Consider the following 17,077-nt stretch of genomic DNA (forward strand, 5'->3'; position numbering starts at 1 on the left):
AGGGAATGCACACTAACATTTCCAAATGTGTGACAAGACACATTTTAGTGCTGTCAGGGCATGCAGACCTTTTCTACCAACAAGTTGTCGAGGATGTCTCTCATTCTCTCTGTATCGCTGTGTCTATCTCTCCCTCTCTTGTAGCGCGCGCGCGTGTGTGTGCGTGTGTGTACGATAGAAGTTGTATTAAAGGTCCACAGGGAAACATTATCTGTTTTAGCTATCAACAATCTGATGCGAACCTTCTCTCTGCCTCTCTCTCTCTCTCTCTCTCTCTCTCTCTCGGTCTCTTCCACTCTGTCTCTCGCAATCTATCCAGCTTTATGTGGCGGGGATGTTAGAGGTCCATGGGGAACCATCCTTAGTCCCGGCTATCCAGACAGCTACCCTTCATCTCTCAACTGTACCTGGACCGTTGAAGTCAGCCACGGGAAAGGCAAGAGACACAGATCGACACTCCCTAATAGAGAGAGGCACAGTGAGAGACAGCACAGTGGTGCAGTGCTGCAGCTGCTGCTGTGTGGCAATCACAAACTGGATATGCATTGTATTCTTCATATTTTTTATGGTTGAGAGCATATTTATATTCATATTTATATGTATGGACATACTGTAGTCAGTGCATGTACAGTATGATGAGAAGTTGGATAACCCGTCTGTGTGTGTGTGTGTGTGTGTGTGTGTGTGTGTGTCTCTAACAGGTGTCCAGTTTCAGTTCAGCTCTTTTCATCTGGAGGACCAACACGACTACCTCTTGGTTACTGAGAACGGAAGTTTCGTGCAACCGCTGGCTCGCCTAACAGGCAACGAGTTGCCTAGCAACATCAATGCCGGTCTCTATGGAAACTTCAAAGCCCAGCTACGATTCATCTCTGACTTTTCGATTTCATATGAGGGCTTCAACATAACTTTCTCTGGTAATTCACTTGCCTTAAGTCATATTCTAACTTCATACACCAACAAGGTGTAGATTCAATTTACCCCGAATGTCGTCTTTTCACACCGGAACAAGTACTATTGTAGGCGTTAGACAGTTAACATTCATACCATTCTGAATGCAAAACAGTGAAGTAATAGAAAGGCGAAGTCCCTCCCGTTCCAAGAACTTCTTTATCAAACATTTTGGACGTCAAGGAAGTCGGCACAGTTTGTGATTGTACCATTTCCTTTTGTGTGAAGCAACTCAGCGAACTACGTCTCTCGTTTTGCACAATGTGTGTCACAAACACGATTGATCAGCCGGGAAGCGAAATAACAAGCAAGACCCGTTGTTCGTGTGAGAAATGTAGAGCAATAGAAGTCACTTTTGGGTGTAATTGGTAAATGGACACATGTCCGTACATTGATGGCAGAGGCTGCCGTGCAAAGGTGCCAACTGCTCATCAGTTTCTCATTGTATCGTTCACAAACACGCACACACCGATGGCACAGCAAATTGGGGTTTAGTATCTTGCCGATGGACACTTCAACAGGAGCTGGGGATTGAACCACCGATCTTAGAGAACAACCCGCTCTTTTTTTCTGAGCCACAGCTGCCCCCACAGCTGGTTTGTAGTCTTTCTAAATGAATATTTTCACAGTGTTACACTTCAACAGTTTTATGACAAATTGCATCTCTCTTGATGTGCAAAACTATCTTTTAAATTAACAAACCTCATATATGTAATTCATGGCACGATTAAAACGGGATCAAAAACATTTTCTCTCACCGCGGTCGACCGCACGTTTTTCCGAAACGAGGTCTAATGATGGTCCACCGGAAGGGGCGGGATCTCTCTATCATGCCTAGTTTTAATTGACATTAAATTGAATTTAACAGTTGAGCAGGATCTTCACCAGAATCAGCTTATGAACTCATGAAAAATAACAGCTTATCGTTCAAAAGAAAAAAGCAGAGATATCATAAAGACAACACAGTCTTTTTAAATATAGTTCAGTGACTAATCACAATGCACCTTTAAAGAGTACCTGGACCCAGTCTTAGAATCCAACTTGAAGCAATGTTTCCCCCCCTTTTGAAAATATGGTGTAGAAACGTTTCAAAGGTACAAATGAGAGTATGAAATGGAAACACTTGGCGAGACAGGTCTGCAGGTCTGACCCGGACATGCCCTCCCACTGCCCACATAAGTCACTCGTCTCAAAAGCTGCACTGCGATCCAGCATAACTCAGCTCCTGCATTACCACGCATCAAGATGTCTTTGGAGATTTTGACAAGAGCTGTTTCAACAGAGTGGAACCGACAGCAGCTATGACTGAACATTGTCAAGAATACAATGCACATCCAAGCTCCTAAAACTTCAAAACCTTTAGCCATGAAAGGCAGTTTAGAAATAGGCCTGTAGTTTGTGCTATCAAAAGGGCTTTTCAGGGAGTCCTGCATACTTTGTTCTTGTCTTAACAGAAATGTGTCTTGTGTCCTTATGTGCCACTTGAGAACAGTGTCCCATATCGCTACATGGCACAGTCGCCCCGCCAACACAAAACTGTTGCTGTCTTAAGTGAATGTTGAGCTCTCACTCTCACACACCACTGGCCTTGACGACTACCCATAAAACCTTGAGAATAGCTAAAGAAAAAGGAAAAAAAAGCTAAACAGAGGAGAGAGGTTACACACCATTAATCTGAAGGTAATCCTCCATTGAACAACACAATAAGAAGAAAAGACATGGAGATGGATTCCTCACAGCCAACAATGTGTACAAAGTGCTTTGCCGGCCCACCGTGCTACTTCACCACCACCCTCGTCCGAATTAAAGGAAAGACTTAAGGAGCAGAATTAAGACAAAGTCCGAGGCTGCAACTGCGCTTTCTAAATCAAGATCGTTTGCCTAACTGCCCTTTCAGCGCTCTCTCATTGACTCCAGAATGAATGACGCTTGAATCCGAGGCTACACTGAGGGACTTTTTCTTGCCTCCCAGATGGCACATGGGAGGTGTCACCAGAGTCGGGGCTTGCCAAACTCAACATGCTCAACATGCTCGTGTCCTCCGGCAGCACACACACTCTGAAATACACATCGCATCCTCCGTCTTTGCCCGCTGACAGTAAATCTCCTGCTGTACCGTGCTAAACACAAAATCAGCAAGTGCATTTCAGGACGCGGCGGAGTCAACTCAGACACGCGACTTTGTGACTCATCATTCACACGTGTACATAACTCTAACGTGACGATTACATTTTAATGGACTGCATTTTCAAGAGTTGTTTATTTTTCGCAAGAGTTCTTCAGAGAGAGAGAGAGATTATTTCAGATACAGGGTCGATGTTCCTGGACTTTGTGAGTGATGATTGTTGATATGTTGATTTAATATTATTAGAAGAGGGCACTCTAACCGTACACTCTCATCACCTCCCACTTACTCTTATGGTACTCATGCAAGACTCAGTGAAATTGAGTGATGCGCCAAAGAATCTCTAAATAAAGTGCATGGTTTAAAATATATTTTGATTCACTGGTACAGTCGGTCATTCGTTACAGCAAATGTAATTATACTGTTAGAGAAGATAAATCAGCCGAGATCATTTTATGTCCCAGCCCTGGTTTTTATCCAGAAGCACAGAAAAGGGCAGATTTCAGAGTGTAGAGTGTGTTTCATGGTTATTCATAGATGCGTTATGTATTCAGTTTCAATCTATTTTCTGCAGAATATACTTTGGAGCCGTGCGAGGACCCTGGGATGCCTCCGTTTAGCAGGAGAAATGGCTACAGCTTCGGGATTGGAGACAGTTTGTCATTTTCCTGCAATATGGGATACCGCCTGGAGGGGGCGCCCGAGGTAATCTGTCTGGGAGGAGGGCGGAGAATGTGGAGCACACCTCTACCAAGATGTGTCGGTAAGTAGTCATTTTACTCCCGATTTTATTTTGATGTTATATAACCTCCTGTACCTTGTTAGTGGTAAAACAATGCATTCATTGAGGATTTCCTCTTAGCTGCGAAAAAAGTTTTTTAATATGTGAAGAAATTTCACATTTAGAATTTACAGTCAAACAATTTGCCACCAAGCACTGCTAATTGCAAGTGGTTCACATGTAATTTACAATCTGAAAGTGCACTTGTTTAATGCATTACCACGCCATGTGTATCTTTAATCTTACTAAATGTCTTACCAGCAAGTACTGATAGTGAAATACTGTTTAGGTTGCCCTCGGTTGTTATCATTCCTTCTCAGTTATCTCCTGTATCACAAACAAAGACACGTGAGGTTTGAATCCTTGATCAGAGCGTTGGCCTACTGTGGCCATTGAGCTGCTGCTGATGTCGTGAGGTTCTTTGCTCACACAGACATCTCTGTCCACTGCTTTCCCTTTTAAGAACCTGTGCAGCTTCAGTCTAAAAGCCAGCGGATGCACGAGGCCAATTTTGTTTGCTTTTACAAGATAGTGCAGGAGATTGCACAGCACAGATAAAGGTAAAGCAAGTGGCTGAAAGAGAAATAGATTTAGAACAGAAAAGGAGCATGTCTAGTTTTCTTTTGGAAGGAAAATCAGAGGTTTAGTGTACGCCTGTCCTTGAGTTTTCTAAGATTCCTTTTAAACTGTTTTCCAAAAATGTTATTAAATACAGTGAACAAAACTGACCCTAATCCGAATAGGACTTTTTCACTGTGTAAAAGCCAAACTGTAGTGACTGGATGAACAATAAATGTCAGTGGATGAGTGATCAGTGGGCAGAGAGCTTTGGCCTGTTCACTGTATCACCCCTTTGAATTATGAGTTTCATAATCAAGGACTTTATCAGAGATATGACTCCGAAACCTTTTAGGATTAATTGTGTTCTTGGATGCTTTTCAAACGTGTTGAATAAACAGAAGTGAAAATGACGGATGAGGCAGAACATATAGTAGGGCTCAATCCATAATTAAGTAACTCAAGTCTTCTGCCATCTACAGTGGAGTGTTACAAGTAGCAAACAAATACATGCAATACAAATCAGATGCAGTGTGCATGCATACAAATGGGAGAATGAAGAACCTCTCCATGAACCGTACACTCGAGGCAACACAAGCTGCAGTGAAGATGTCCCATGACAGTTAAAATAGGTTTACTTCGGGTGGAACACTTGTGTATATCCTGAGTTGAATCACTAATTCACAATGAGCAACAAGAAAAGGCAAAATAAGTGAAATAATTTAGGTTTTGAAAACATTAGCAAGATGTGTAACAGAATTAACCCAATGTAACAGAGTAGAAGTACATATATAGCATTGAGATTAATCTGAAACGTATTCTGTAAAATAACTACTCTTCGTACAATTGTTTTAAAAAACGACTTGAAACAGAGTAAAGATAACGATTCGACGATTAGACCTATAATGTGCCATTCCCTAATATCTTAGCACTGCATTGTGCTCTGTGTTTGCCTTTGCTTCTGCGTTTCTTTTTATAAAGTAAGGGATGCGCTTTGCAGGTTTAAAGTTATGCTTGGGTGGCCCGTGTTAGTGGTTTTCTTTACCCCACTAGTGAGTCAGACATATTGTTTTCATAAGGAACTGTCCAGAAGGAAGTTGGAGAAGTACTAAAGCGGTGTCTTTGCTTGTTTTATTTTTTATTTTCTTCAATTATTTCTGGACATTATCTTCTATTTAGCATGGAACAGGAAAAATGAGGAGGAGGGAGAGGAGAAGAGGAAACTAGTGAGAAGCAGAAGAGGAAGGTTGATTGAAGCAGAGGAGCTTAAAGGAGGCACGATTCATAGAGAGGGAACAGAGAGAAAGAGCAAGAGGAGAGACTTGGAGAGGGTGGAGAGGTACTTTTCTAAATGGAAACTGTAGCAGCGTGATTTATTGACGATATGACTGCTGTAATATGACCATTACACCAGTAGAGACACAGAGGGGGGGGAGGGAGGGAGGTAGAAGGAGGGAGGTAAAAAGAGAGGAAAGGGACATAGATACGGTAGATAGAGGGCACATGTGAGAAGTGCTGAGAGCGAGTATCTTAAGGTAAATGAGTTTCTCAATTTTACTGCCTGCCCATTCTCCTCAATGGAAGTACACGGCTGACAATACAGCTGTTTGAAAGGGTTGTTAAATTACACGCACTCACAAGCGCACGTAGACATATTCGTCCATAGGAAAAAGAATCATCCTGTAAGATGAAACAATCGTTTCACTCTCAGGACAACCTGTGTTCTCTGTAGCTGTTCACACTTTGGACTGAGGCATTGAGACCAAATAGTTTTTAAGATGAAGAAAAAAAGCTAGGAAAAGGGAGATTTATTTTCAAATGAAAGTTTTAATTAAATGTGGGCCACCTTTTTGGTGGCACAACAAATGTTAATGTTAATCTCATTTCCTATCAAAACGTCGATACATGAATCTTTTTTAATGCTCTTCTTTCTGCTATTTGTCATCAGCGGAGTGTGGTTCTTCCGTTATCAACAATGAAGGGATCATTCTCTCTCCAAACTATCCGATGAACTATGACAACAACCACGAGTGCATCTACAGCATCCAGGTAACTAATCTGTGCATCCTAACGAGAGACTGTGGCACAACATCATTATGAAAATGAGTGGAGGCTAATAACTATCTCCAAATGTGTGTGGGTACATGTTGTCTACGTTATTTATCTCTGTGGGGAGATCATGCGTATGGCAGTTTGTGTGCATGTGTTTGTGTATCTGTCCGTCTGTCCGTGGCTAATCTCACATACTACTGGCAACATCAACCTTATATTTTCTAAGCTCATTTATTACTGTATGCGTAAAGACTCTTCATGGTTGTGATGATTGACAAGTTGTGAAAAAACTATTTTATTGACTGTTTTACCGAGTCACTGACTGCGGACTCCTTTCTCCTTTTAACCGGTGGGCAGGGGACTAAAGAAAACAACAACTGCCTAAGTAGCAAAAGGCAGATTTCCGGCAATTTGCCAGGCAACAAACAAACCTTACCGAGTCTGTTGCAGGCCACATGTTGGCCTGTGTTGTGGCTCAAAAGCTGACATCCATAGAAAGGTTTGGTCTCATTTTGAACAAGCCACTAAAGTTACGCACGCTACGAGATGAATTAATCCCTGTTTTGTTTTTGTTTTTTTTATCTTTGCCGCCATCTTGACTGTGAGGGAGCCGGGAGGGACAATTCAGTGACTTTCAACTTTGTTTGTTAGGGGATAGGGAGACAAACCTGGAGAAGACCTTCACTTCACTGAGTGCACTTCTCTATTTGGTCGATAAATCTAATTTGGATTTCATGTTTACTCTAGGTGCAAGCTGGGAAAGGCATCAACATCTCTGCTCGAACCTTTCATCTTGCCCAAGGAGATATACTGAAGGTAAACACACACATCTGGCTGTTCCTCTGTCTACTGGCCAGCAGTGATGATAAAAACACTCTTGCTTTTGAAAACTACACTTGACCTTCATTGGTTGGTTATTGTGTCGTATTTGCATCTCAAAGACATTGTGCTGTTGTTATTACAGATCTATGACGGCAAAGACAGCACATCCCACGTTCTCGGAGCATTCACAGGATCGTCTATGTTGGGCCTGACGCTGATCTCCACTTCAAACCATCTGTGGCTGGAGTTTTACAGTGACGGAGAAAGTACAGGGGAGGGATTCAAACTGGTCTACTCCAGTAAGTGCTCACAGATAATCAGTAAAAAACAGGCACATCAAAACCTGAACATGTGTGGTCTGAATATAATGTGTGGTATAAATGAGTAATAATTACACAGATTCGGTTGAATTTCAAACATAGCTGCAGAACCTCCTTGTTACACAGCACAGCTAGCTGGCACAATAGCGTCACAAACACATGCTGGGAGTGGTTAGTTTGACTCTGCAGGCAGCTGTTATCTAAGAGAGCTCTGATTTCAGCCGTAGCGTGTTGTGTTAAAGGTGAGTCTGATGTTTACCAAAGCACACATACATTTGGCAGTGCCCTCTTTGATTTACAGTTGGAATTTGAAACTTTTACACCTGAAGTTTCTCGTGCGGATAGAAGTTAGTTTGCAACGCAAACGGGAGAGCTTTGCTTTGTTTGCGGCCATGAAAACCTGCTGAATGCCTCACTATGTTTATAGCTATGACGGCTGGAATTCAATAAAACTCAGAGGTGTCATACAATGAATCATGCATGACGGTTTATTTTCTTACACATGTATAACATATATATACAGGACAATTTCAGATGGGCAACTATAAACTAGATGTCAGGATGATGGCAGTGTGTTGAGATTGCGAAACGGAAGAAGAACAGCTTTGTAAATGGCCATTTTTAAAAGGATGAGACATGCACCTACTGCTGTCTTCCAGGAGACACCTCAAATCCTGACGCACCTCGTCTTTCAGGTAATACCGCAGATCAAATCCTGGTTAGGGTCTTATAAGGATAAGCTATTCATACATGTCGCTTCATATCCCGCTCTCCAAAATTGCGCACACGAATAAACGGAATATTCTGAATATTACCATGGAAACTGAGCTTAGACAGACTGAAAAACAACATTAAATTGGATAAGGTGTCTATGCTCCAGTGTCGCTCCTGATATTATGTATTTTTTTCCAGTTTTTTTATTTTGTATGATTAAATCTGGATGAGAGCTTAACGGGATCTGTGATATCATGAAGTTCATCAACAGAATACTTGAGAGAATATTGTTGTTCTTCCAAACAACACTACTTCTGTGTTCTCTTGTGGGTCTCAGATGCCCCTTATATCACTCTTTCTTTTAGTACACACTGTGTATGGATCTTTCTCTATCTTGTTGTCTTCCTAGGTTTTGAGTTGTCTCATTGTGAGGACCCAGGCGTGCCCCAGTTCGGCTTCAAGGCCAACGACCAAGGCCATTTCTCCGGGAGCAGCATCACATACAGATGTGAGCCCGGATACACTCTGCACGGGGCCACCACCTTGAAGTGCATGACAGGCGAAAGGAGAGCCTGGGATAACCCTCTGCCTTCTTGCATCGGTAAGCCTCTCGCTATTTGTAGCCTTTCGCACGTTGAAAAGAAGTTCATTGAAAATACCAGATGTATACAGACACACAAAGGCACACACACAATTCTGGGATGCACCTTGAATAACACTTTGTTGTAAGCTTGAGAGGGAGAGGTGCTTTCACTGATATTGCTGTATTTTGTGATATATGATGCGCGGTCCATACCGCTGCTATCAACAGACATGAATCCATGTTTTTGATGAATAGCTGCATAATTACCCATGGCCTCTTAAAGGTATTTGGCAATTTAAAACAAAGATTTTGTTACATTTGCTCAACACAAAAAACAAGAGCAGGATATATAGTTTTGAATAATTATCAACACAATTAAACTGTTCTTCTCTTTTGAGTGTTTTTTCCACTATAATTGAACTGTGGCATCAAGCTGAATTTTGTAATTTACCCAGAACTCTTGCTCTACATATAACTACATATAACTGTTCCCTTGCTGCTTTATGCAAAGTCTCTGCTCACACGACCTTCATTCAATAACATGGAGAACGCCGGTGGTGGCCGGTTTCCTGTGTAATTGCCTTCTTGATTTTCCCATGAGATCACACACTGCTGCGGTTTTAAAGTCTCAATGAAAAGCCCATTTGTTCAGGACAGAGGAGACTGCACTCCCTCTGCCCATTCGACCCATCTTCTTCCCTGCAGTGGGGGATTTGCTGTCTGTCCTTGGAGACTCAAACCTGCCCATACACAAACGCACACAGATCCAACCTCGTCGTGTTACATTTGTTCCTCTGCTTGTTTTTAACCCTTATTTATTCTATTGACAGCTTACTGACAGACCTGTTTGTTAAAATTGTATCATTAACACATTTCAATCGAAATGGTTTCGCTACAGACCACTGTATCAAATGATCAAACGATAAAACCTATACTGGGACGCAAATACTCTTTGGGTATCGACTTATTTCTTAATATTCCATTATAGAATCATTGCATTTGTAATTCATTCTCATTCATGGCTTTAAACTCACAGAAACCACAGCTCTGAATATTGATGTCAACAAGTCAATAAATGGTCTTTTACTGGCTATAGGTATTATCAGAGCTTCAGAACTCACACACCTACACAAACACACACATTCATCAGTATGTTTTATCCTTTTGGCAATTTAAATTTTCTATTTCATCCTTTTTCACTTCCAGCTGTTCTTGTTTTAGCTGATTTGCTGGCTTTACATTTGAATTGCTTTAATATATTCTTTAGGTTTTTCATCGTTTTGTATTATTTTTATCTCCATTCTCATCTGATTAGTTTGGGTTCCTTGATGCTTATGATTGTTTAGTTTTGCTTTGAGTTGAAATAAAGGTTGTGTGTGATGCCTGAAGTGCTTTGATTTGTTTAGTCGGCTACTTGAAGCTTATTTGGAGACCCAGTAGGTATTTGGTTGAATGATTACATTCTCTAATTAAACCCAAACAAGCGCTAAACCTGCACTGATTGACACACACAATGGCTGCAGCAACTGTGCCCCAGATGGGAGCATAAGCATGCCAGCATGCCCAATGTTTTCAGGGCCTTTCTTTCTTCATTGCTGCCTGTGAACTTTCTGATTTTGGATTCAGCCTAATAAGTCTCTCTCTTTCCACTATCAATAATGAAAGACTCATAAAACCACTGGCTGATATTCTCCGACTTTATATTTTAGTAGCGACACACCGTGACCTCAGCTAACCTCCAGTCTTAATATTATATTGCTTCTTATTATTACTCCTAGTGTTTCCTTCTTTTCTCTCCTTTCTTTAACTCTCTTTCTCCCATTCGCCTCTATGGGTTTTTTTTCCGTCTCGAGATAATGTATTCCAGTGACGGAGGGAGGGGAGCCTGAGGGAGGAGGAACATGGAAGCAGAGAGGGGATGAAGATTGTGAAAAGATATAAAGGAGAGAGACAAAGAGAGAAACGGGAATTGTTTTCTGTTCTATAATGTGTGGTGGTTTCTTTAGGGATGAATGCAGGATCAGCACTTTGTCTCTTCCTCTCTCTGTGCGTGAGAAAGACAGAGTGACACAGATAAGGACAGTTAGCTTCTTTTTTCTAATCCATTCGTCTCCGTGGCGATCGTTTAATCACCGCTCAGTGGCTACTGAGGTGCACCGAGTGGATCGGATTGCCTTGATAAACAATTGCCACACAGATAACTGGTCGACTTGTCATACATCACGTATGCTCTTAAATACACACAACCCTCGATGGTTTTGCTGACATTTGTAACGCTGGCGTAATTGTGCAAATCTGACAGGTAGAGATACAATGCAGGGACATTTCTACGTCGGTACATGTCAACAGTCTTTGACGTCTCTTCTGTGTGTGTGTGTGTGTGTGTGTGTGTGTGTGTGTGTGTGGTTCCCGTAGCGGAGTGCGGTGGTCGTTTTCAAGGCGAGTCTTCAGGGAGGATTCTTTCCCCTGGGTACCCTTTTCCTTATGACAATAATCTGCGCTGCACCTGGACCATCGAGGTGGACTCAGGAAACATCGTGAGGTAATGTGGAACCCCCCAAAACCTTCCGAGGAGTCGAGTTAAAATAACAATGTCAACAATTATAGAATTTGTAAAAATGTGGAATTGAAAAATAATGTTTTTAATGTATTCATTATATAAATATTCAGATGAAAATGATCTCACTCAGGTTTATATATGTTATATCAAATCACCAACAGCAAAAAAGTGTAAATCAAAATGTGTTTCTTATAATAGTCTCTCTTTGTAAGCCTTACACAAGGATGACTGTTGTGAAGTTGTAAAAGTTTGGAGCAGACTTTGAGAAAATGTTTTTTTCAACAATTTGTTGTTGTTGTTTCATGCAAACTACAGTCTTCAGTTATTGGCCTTCGACACGGAAGCCAGCCACGACATGCTGAAGATTTGGGACGGACCACCTGAGAATGAAATGTCTTTGTCAGAGCTCAGTGGGTCTCTGCTACCCGAGAGAATCCACTCCACACTGAACACCGTCACTGTTCAGTTCGAGACTGATTTTTACATCAGCAAGTCGGGATTCGCTATTCAGTTCTCAAGTAAGTACCGTAACGTGCAGCACGAATGAGAAAAGTTGTGAGTTCACCCACTGCTGCTGTTAAAGAGCCCTGTATCATTTTTCATATCATTGATATCCAGTTTGACACAACACTTTCACAATTTCCCTTCCCCTTTCTCCTCCATCCACTCTTCTTTCTCCCTGTCCCCTCCCCTCTCTGTCCCCTCTCTGTCCCCTCTCTGTCCAGGCTCAGTAGCTACAGCCTGCAGGGACCCAGGCGTACCAATGAATGGCAGTCGTAGTGGAGATGGCCGTGAGCCGGGGGATTCGGTGTCCTTTCAGTGCGACCCAGGATACGAGCTCCAGGGGGACGACAAAATCACCTGTATACAAGTGGATAACAGATACTACTGGCAGCCCAGCCCGCCTGCCTGCATAGGTGAGAAGTCCAGCTTCCATATATTTATAGGGGCATACAAAAGATGTGCTGCATCAGTACCTTGCTCAAGGACACGTCTGTGAATGACTTATCGGAGGGCTGTGTAAAGAAGATAGTGTTTAGTGATCTGAACTTGCTATGTATACGTAGAGTGCGATACTATTCCATTATCCTGCTAACCTCTTTCCATACTGCTGCGTAAAAAAATGATATTGAGTGATTAAGATTTTTTTTTTTGTTTTCATCCTGCACGGTTGAGCTTGAGAAAATGCAAATTTTACGAGACTTTATTTCACTTTTCTTTAAATGTCATTTAAATAACAATTTCAATATCATGCAACATAAAACCCTCTGAAACAGTCCTTGACGGAGGGCTTTTCTTTCATTTATCTTTTTCCCCCATTTCCCAAGCACTGTTCACGTCTCAACATTTAGACGGTCAAGTAACTGGAGTTCATCTTTGGAGAAAAATGTTCATCTTCATTTGCAATTTTGCTGTCATATATTCCGTTGTGTTGACTTGTTTCAGTCTCTGAGTCCATTGGGTTTCCTGTATAGTATCCTTTTGCTGCCCACCACCATGCTCCCTCATTGATGGAAGGCGATTCATCACTCTAACCATTGCCCATATCTGCAAAGAGTACTTAATCCGTTTATTCTTTACTTTAATAATATTCCAAAACGTTTTATTCAAGGGAGATAAGACTGACTTATCAGTCAAGCTGAACTCTGTTCTATCCGGAACCATCCTGTCTCCATTTTGTTATTAATCCATTATACCACAGCACTAAGTTGGGTTATCTTAAGACTTTATTCGAATAAATGTGTACCTTTGCTTGTGTTCTCGTCATAGCTCCATGTGGAGGAAACCTGACTGGCTCCAGTGGATTTATACTTTCTCCGAACTACCCGCATCCCTACCCTCATTCCAAGGACTGTGATTGGCTCATTGCTGTCAATTCTGACTACGTCCTGTCGCTGGCTTTCATTGGGTAACCTTCTTTATTACCTAATAATTGCAGTCCACCGACATTTTTTCCGGTAAAACATTAATTTTTTCCACGGTAGGTTTGCTGCACAATGTGCTTTTTTAGGAACGCTCAACGTGAGGTGGGCATTTTTACCTTTTGGTGCTTGAGAGGAAGTTACTCCCAAAGTTACTGGGATTCATCCTCTTGCAACAATGAATGCATTTCTTGTACATTTTAGATTTTTTATGGCTGTTGAAAGACATTTTAAACTCAATATCATTTGATAAAGAGTTTGTAACTACCAGGCTTCTTTTTATATATTTCTCAACATACAGAATGCTTTAACTTTAAAACGAATGGCAACTAATGACACTGTTTTTCTAAAATTGGACATTTTTATTTCTTCCATTCAGTGTTTTAAAAAATCTGCTCTCAGGAACTTTCTGCACATGCTTTCTTGTATTCTCTTGTCCCTATCTGTGTCTCTTTCTTAATCTATCTCTAGTTTCAACATTGAGCCAAACTATGACTTCCTGTATATCTACGATGGTCCGGATAGCAACAGTCCTCTGATTGGTAGCTTCCAAGACAGCAAACTCCCAGAGCGGATAGAGAGCAGTTCGAATACGATGCATTTAGCATTCCGCAGTGATGGGTCTGTTTCTTACACTGGCTTCCACCTGGAATACAAAGGTAATATATGCTCCCAATAGTTCCACAATAGCTTCAAAAGGCTCAAGAAGAAAACAGCCCAAAAGACAGATTTTGTATTCTCTGGCAGATCCATGTTTGTTTCAGAATCCTTTGCAGCAGAAGGGGACTTTTTAACAGCACAGACACATTTCTTATCAGTATCATAAGTAAACACATCTACAATATACTCGCAATTACCAGCATTCAGTCAGTCAGTATCTAACAGCTTGTGTCTTGGACTAAATGTTGTTAGTCTCAACACTTGTACGTATTTTTATGATGACGTGAGATCAGTTTTCAACGTTAGAAGACAGTAAAAAAAAAAGACAAACAACATCACTGAAATAAATAAATAATGAAATAAAAAAACAAAACAATAGCTGGCAATACATTACTTGCATTACTTACACAAAAAAAGCAAAGTAAATAAAAAATGAGTGCATAAATAATTAGGTAAAAGGTAACTTTTTCCTTCCTGTTCATCGCCAGCCATTCATGTTCATTCTTTTCTTTTCATGATGGGATTAGTTGAATAAAGTCCGAGCATAAAGCATATAGGTCATTTTGTGCCTATCAATCCTACCTTCTGCACCTCACAGTAAAACAACATCCATTTCTCTTGCCCACACTTAATACGTGTCCTGAATGTTATTGTTGGAATGATGCAGTTGGACGGGAGTTTTATATGTACGTATGAGCCAGTTCAATTGTGTTGCTGTGCAGTCTTTTTGCAGCCACTTTGTAACTGCCACTTGAGAAATCATTCGAATATGTAATTACATCATGGGCTGTTTTCTGTCATATCTGTTTTTCATAAGCAAGGTAAAGTGTCTCAGATGTCTCCCCAACGTGTTTAAAAAATATTTAATTTTCACATTGAACAAAGAGACTACTGCATTACCCCAAATCACTCAATACAAATGGTAATGCAGTTCAGTCCCTCACAATGGTGACAGTGTGCGTCATGCTGATTTTAAGATGAAAAAGAGTGATTGTTCTCCCCATAAAGTCCCTGTTGAATTGGTGTTCGTTGAAATAGTCTCTCAGGGGGTGAGTTTGATTCACTTGCACAAAAGGCTTCATGTGGACTCAGGAATTCGGTCTTTGAGTTGATGCAGGGTGGCCGCTAATCTTTAAGGAAGGGGGCCAAAGCCATAATTTACTCGGTTGATGTTGCATCCAAAAGTCGGGGGATGAAGTTATCGTACTTGCTCCATCTCTGGCAAAGGCAGCTAAGTCAAACAGACTGTTTTAAAGGCCAACGCAGTGCTTGCCTCATTAGATTATTGCTAGGGAAGTAGTTATTATTAATTTGACTTATTATTTTTGTGTGCCTGTCACTTTTTCTTTGCCTCATCCCCCTCTCCCACTTACTCACCCATTCTACTCACCCGTTCTTTTTCTCCCTGTCCAGCCAAGCTGAGGGAATCATGTTTCGACCCAGGTGTTGTTTTGAATGGGACCAGGCTGGGATCCGATTATAAGCTCGGCTCCACTGTCACCTTCTATTGTGAGGCTGGATACGTTTTGCAGGTACAAATAAAAAGTGGATGGATGGACGGATGAATGGTTGGTTGATTGTTTGTTTGTTGGTCGTTTGATTGGTTTCTGTTCGGGCTGTCTATGGGCAAGAATCTGGAGAAACACTACGTCTCAAGATACCGGGGTTACGATTCAACATGCTAAGATTACTGCAATACTGCATGCGAGGCGATACACGGCAATTTGTTTTATTCTAATTTAGGAAAACTGTGTTAGTAAAAAGAACGCACCACCATATGCATAAAATCTGATACACTGCTTTCAAAAATGTATACGTATCACAAACCATAATATCACGATACTGAAGTGTGTTCATATTTTCATACACCTCTGGTTTGTGGATGATTGGTTGATTGGTTTGTGGGATAAGTGGTTGGTTGGTTGGTTAATAGTCAGGTTAGAGGGTTGTTTTTCCGACAGTGAAAAGTTGTTTTTTTCTCTATAGGGCTATTCTACCCTGACCTGCAGTATGGGAGATGACGGCAGACCTGGATGGAACAGGGCATTGCCTAGTTGTCAAGGTAACACGTACTAAAACACAGACTGGCATAAAGCATGTCCGCAGACACAGCTTCAAGGGGCAGTTCACCCCAAAATCCCTGTAGTGCTGCTTGTCATTCTGGACAGTCTAGCCTAGTTCTGGAGATATTGTCAATAGAGTTGTCTGCCTTCTCTCCAATATAACGGGACTATATAGCTGTATACTATATGGACTGTATGTGTATGTTCTGTCTCCAGCTCCCTGCGGAAGCCGTTCCACAGGAACGGAAGGGACTGTTTTATCTCCAAACTTCCCCAGAAACTATACGTCTGGACAGAGCTGTATCTACTCTATATCTGTACCTCGAGAGTTTGGTAAGTTCATCCACACACGCATACAATAGTGTACACATGCCATTGCATTCAACCGGATCATGCATTTTACAGAATTACATTCAGTACTTGTATGAATCTATTGGGTTTGCTCGAGTAAAAACTACAATAGAAAAGCAGGAAATATTAATGTGATATATTCTTTAAAAAAAAATCAAATCTGAAGTGTAGGTGAAGAGACAACAGTCGAGAACGAATCCTGTGATCACAACTTTCGGTGACATGTATTCTCCGATTGTTCTTTCACTCAGTGAAACAAAGTCACATTAAAACTTTTCGATTTTTAATGGAGAAGCTTCCCGAAGGACATCTTCGTGGTTTTTAAACCACTGAAAACGAGTAGAGATATTACACATGATCAAACGATGCTCGCTGGCCATTTATTTGATTGCAGGTCAGGGTTTTCCTCATTGAAGTGACATTTCAAGATGAGGCTGTTTTTTAATCGTGCTGCGTTTGATCAGAGGTCCTTAAGCCAGACATAAATGTGGCATTATAAAGATGTGAATATTGGAGAGGGTTCTTCACATTAAGTACGGCTGTGTTGAGAATATGAGGAAATGAAGGCCCCTCTGGTGATCACCACGGTTGGAAGTGATGCTGTCAAGAAATAAT

The 17,077-nt window shown here is 41.3% G+C and overlaps 1 protein-coding gene across 2 annotated transcripts in view; it reads left to right on the forward strand.

The window, feature by feature from the left end:
* The window catches only part of csmd3b (CUB and Sushi multiple domains 3b), a gene marked incomplete at its 3' end in the record, with an annotated part of 316,085 nt that overhangs the window by 249,245 nt on the left and 49,763 nt on the right, over window positions 1–17,077 (forward strand). For both annotated transcript variants that reach the window (XM_079288066.1, XM_079288067.1), the window contains exons 19-33: window positions 320–436; window positions 702–917; window positions 3,651–3,839; window positions 6,364–6,464; window positions 7,215–7,283; window positions 7,432–7,588; window positions 8,733–8,924; window positions 11,322–11,448; window positions 11,782–11,984; window positions 12,192–12,383; window positions 13,237–13,375; window positions 13,860–14,047; window positions 15,462–15,580; window positions 16,035–16,110; window positions 16,328–16,444. In XM_079288066.1, the coding sequence (XP_079144192.1) occupies window positions 320–436; window positions 702–917; window positions 3,651–3,839; window positions 6,364–6,464; window positions 7,215–7,283; window positions 7,432–7,588; window positions 8,733–8,924; window positions 11,322–11,448; window positions 11,782–11,984; window positions 12,192–12,383; window positions 13,237–13,375; window positions 13,860–14,047; window positions 15,462–15,580; window positions 16,035–16,110; window positions 16,328–16,444 (2,202 nt within the window). The remainder of the gene's footprint in view (window positions 1–319; window positions 437–701; window positions 918–3,650; window positions 3,840–6,363; window positions 6,465–7,214; window positions 7,284–7,431; window positions 7,589–8,732; window positions 8,925–11,321; window positions 11,449–11,781; window positions 11,985–12,191; window positions 12,384–13,236; window positions 13,376–13,859; window positions 14,048–15,461; window positions 15,581–16,034; window positions 16,111–16,327; window positions 16,445–17,077) is intronic.

The sequence above is a fragment of the Melanostigma gelatinosum genome (assembly GCF_949748355.1).
Source record: "Melanostigma gelatinosum genome assembly, chromosome: 17".
Classification (NCBI taxonomy): Eukaryota; Metazoa; Chordata; class Actinopteri; order Perciformes; family Zoarcidae; genus Melanostigma; species Melanostigma gelatinosum.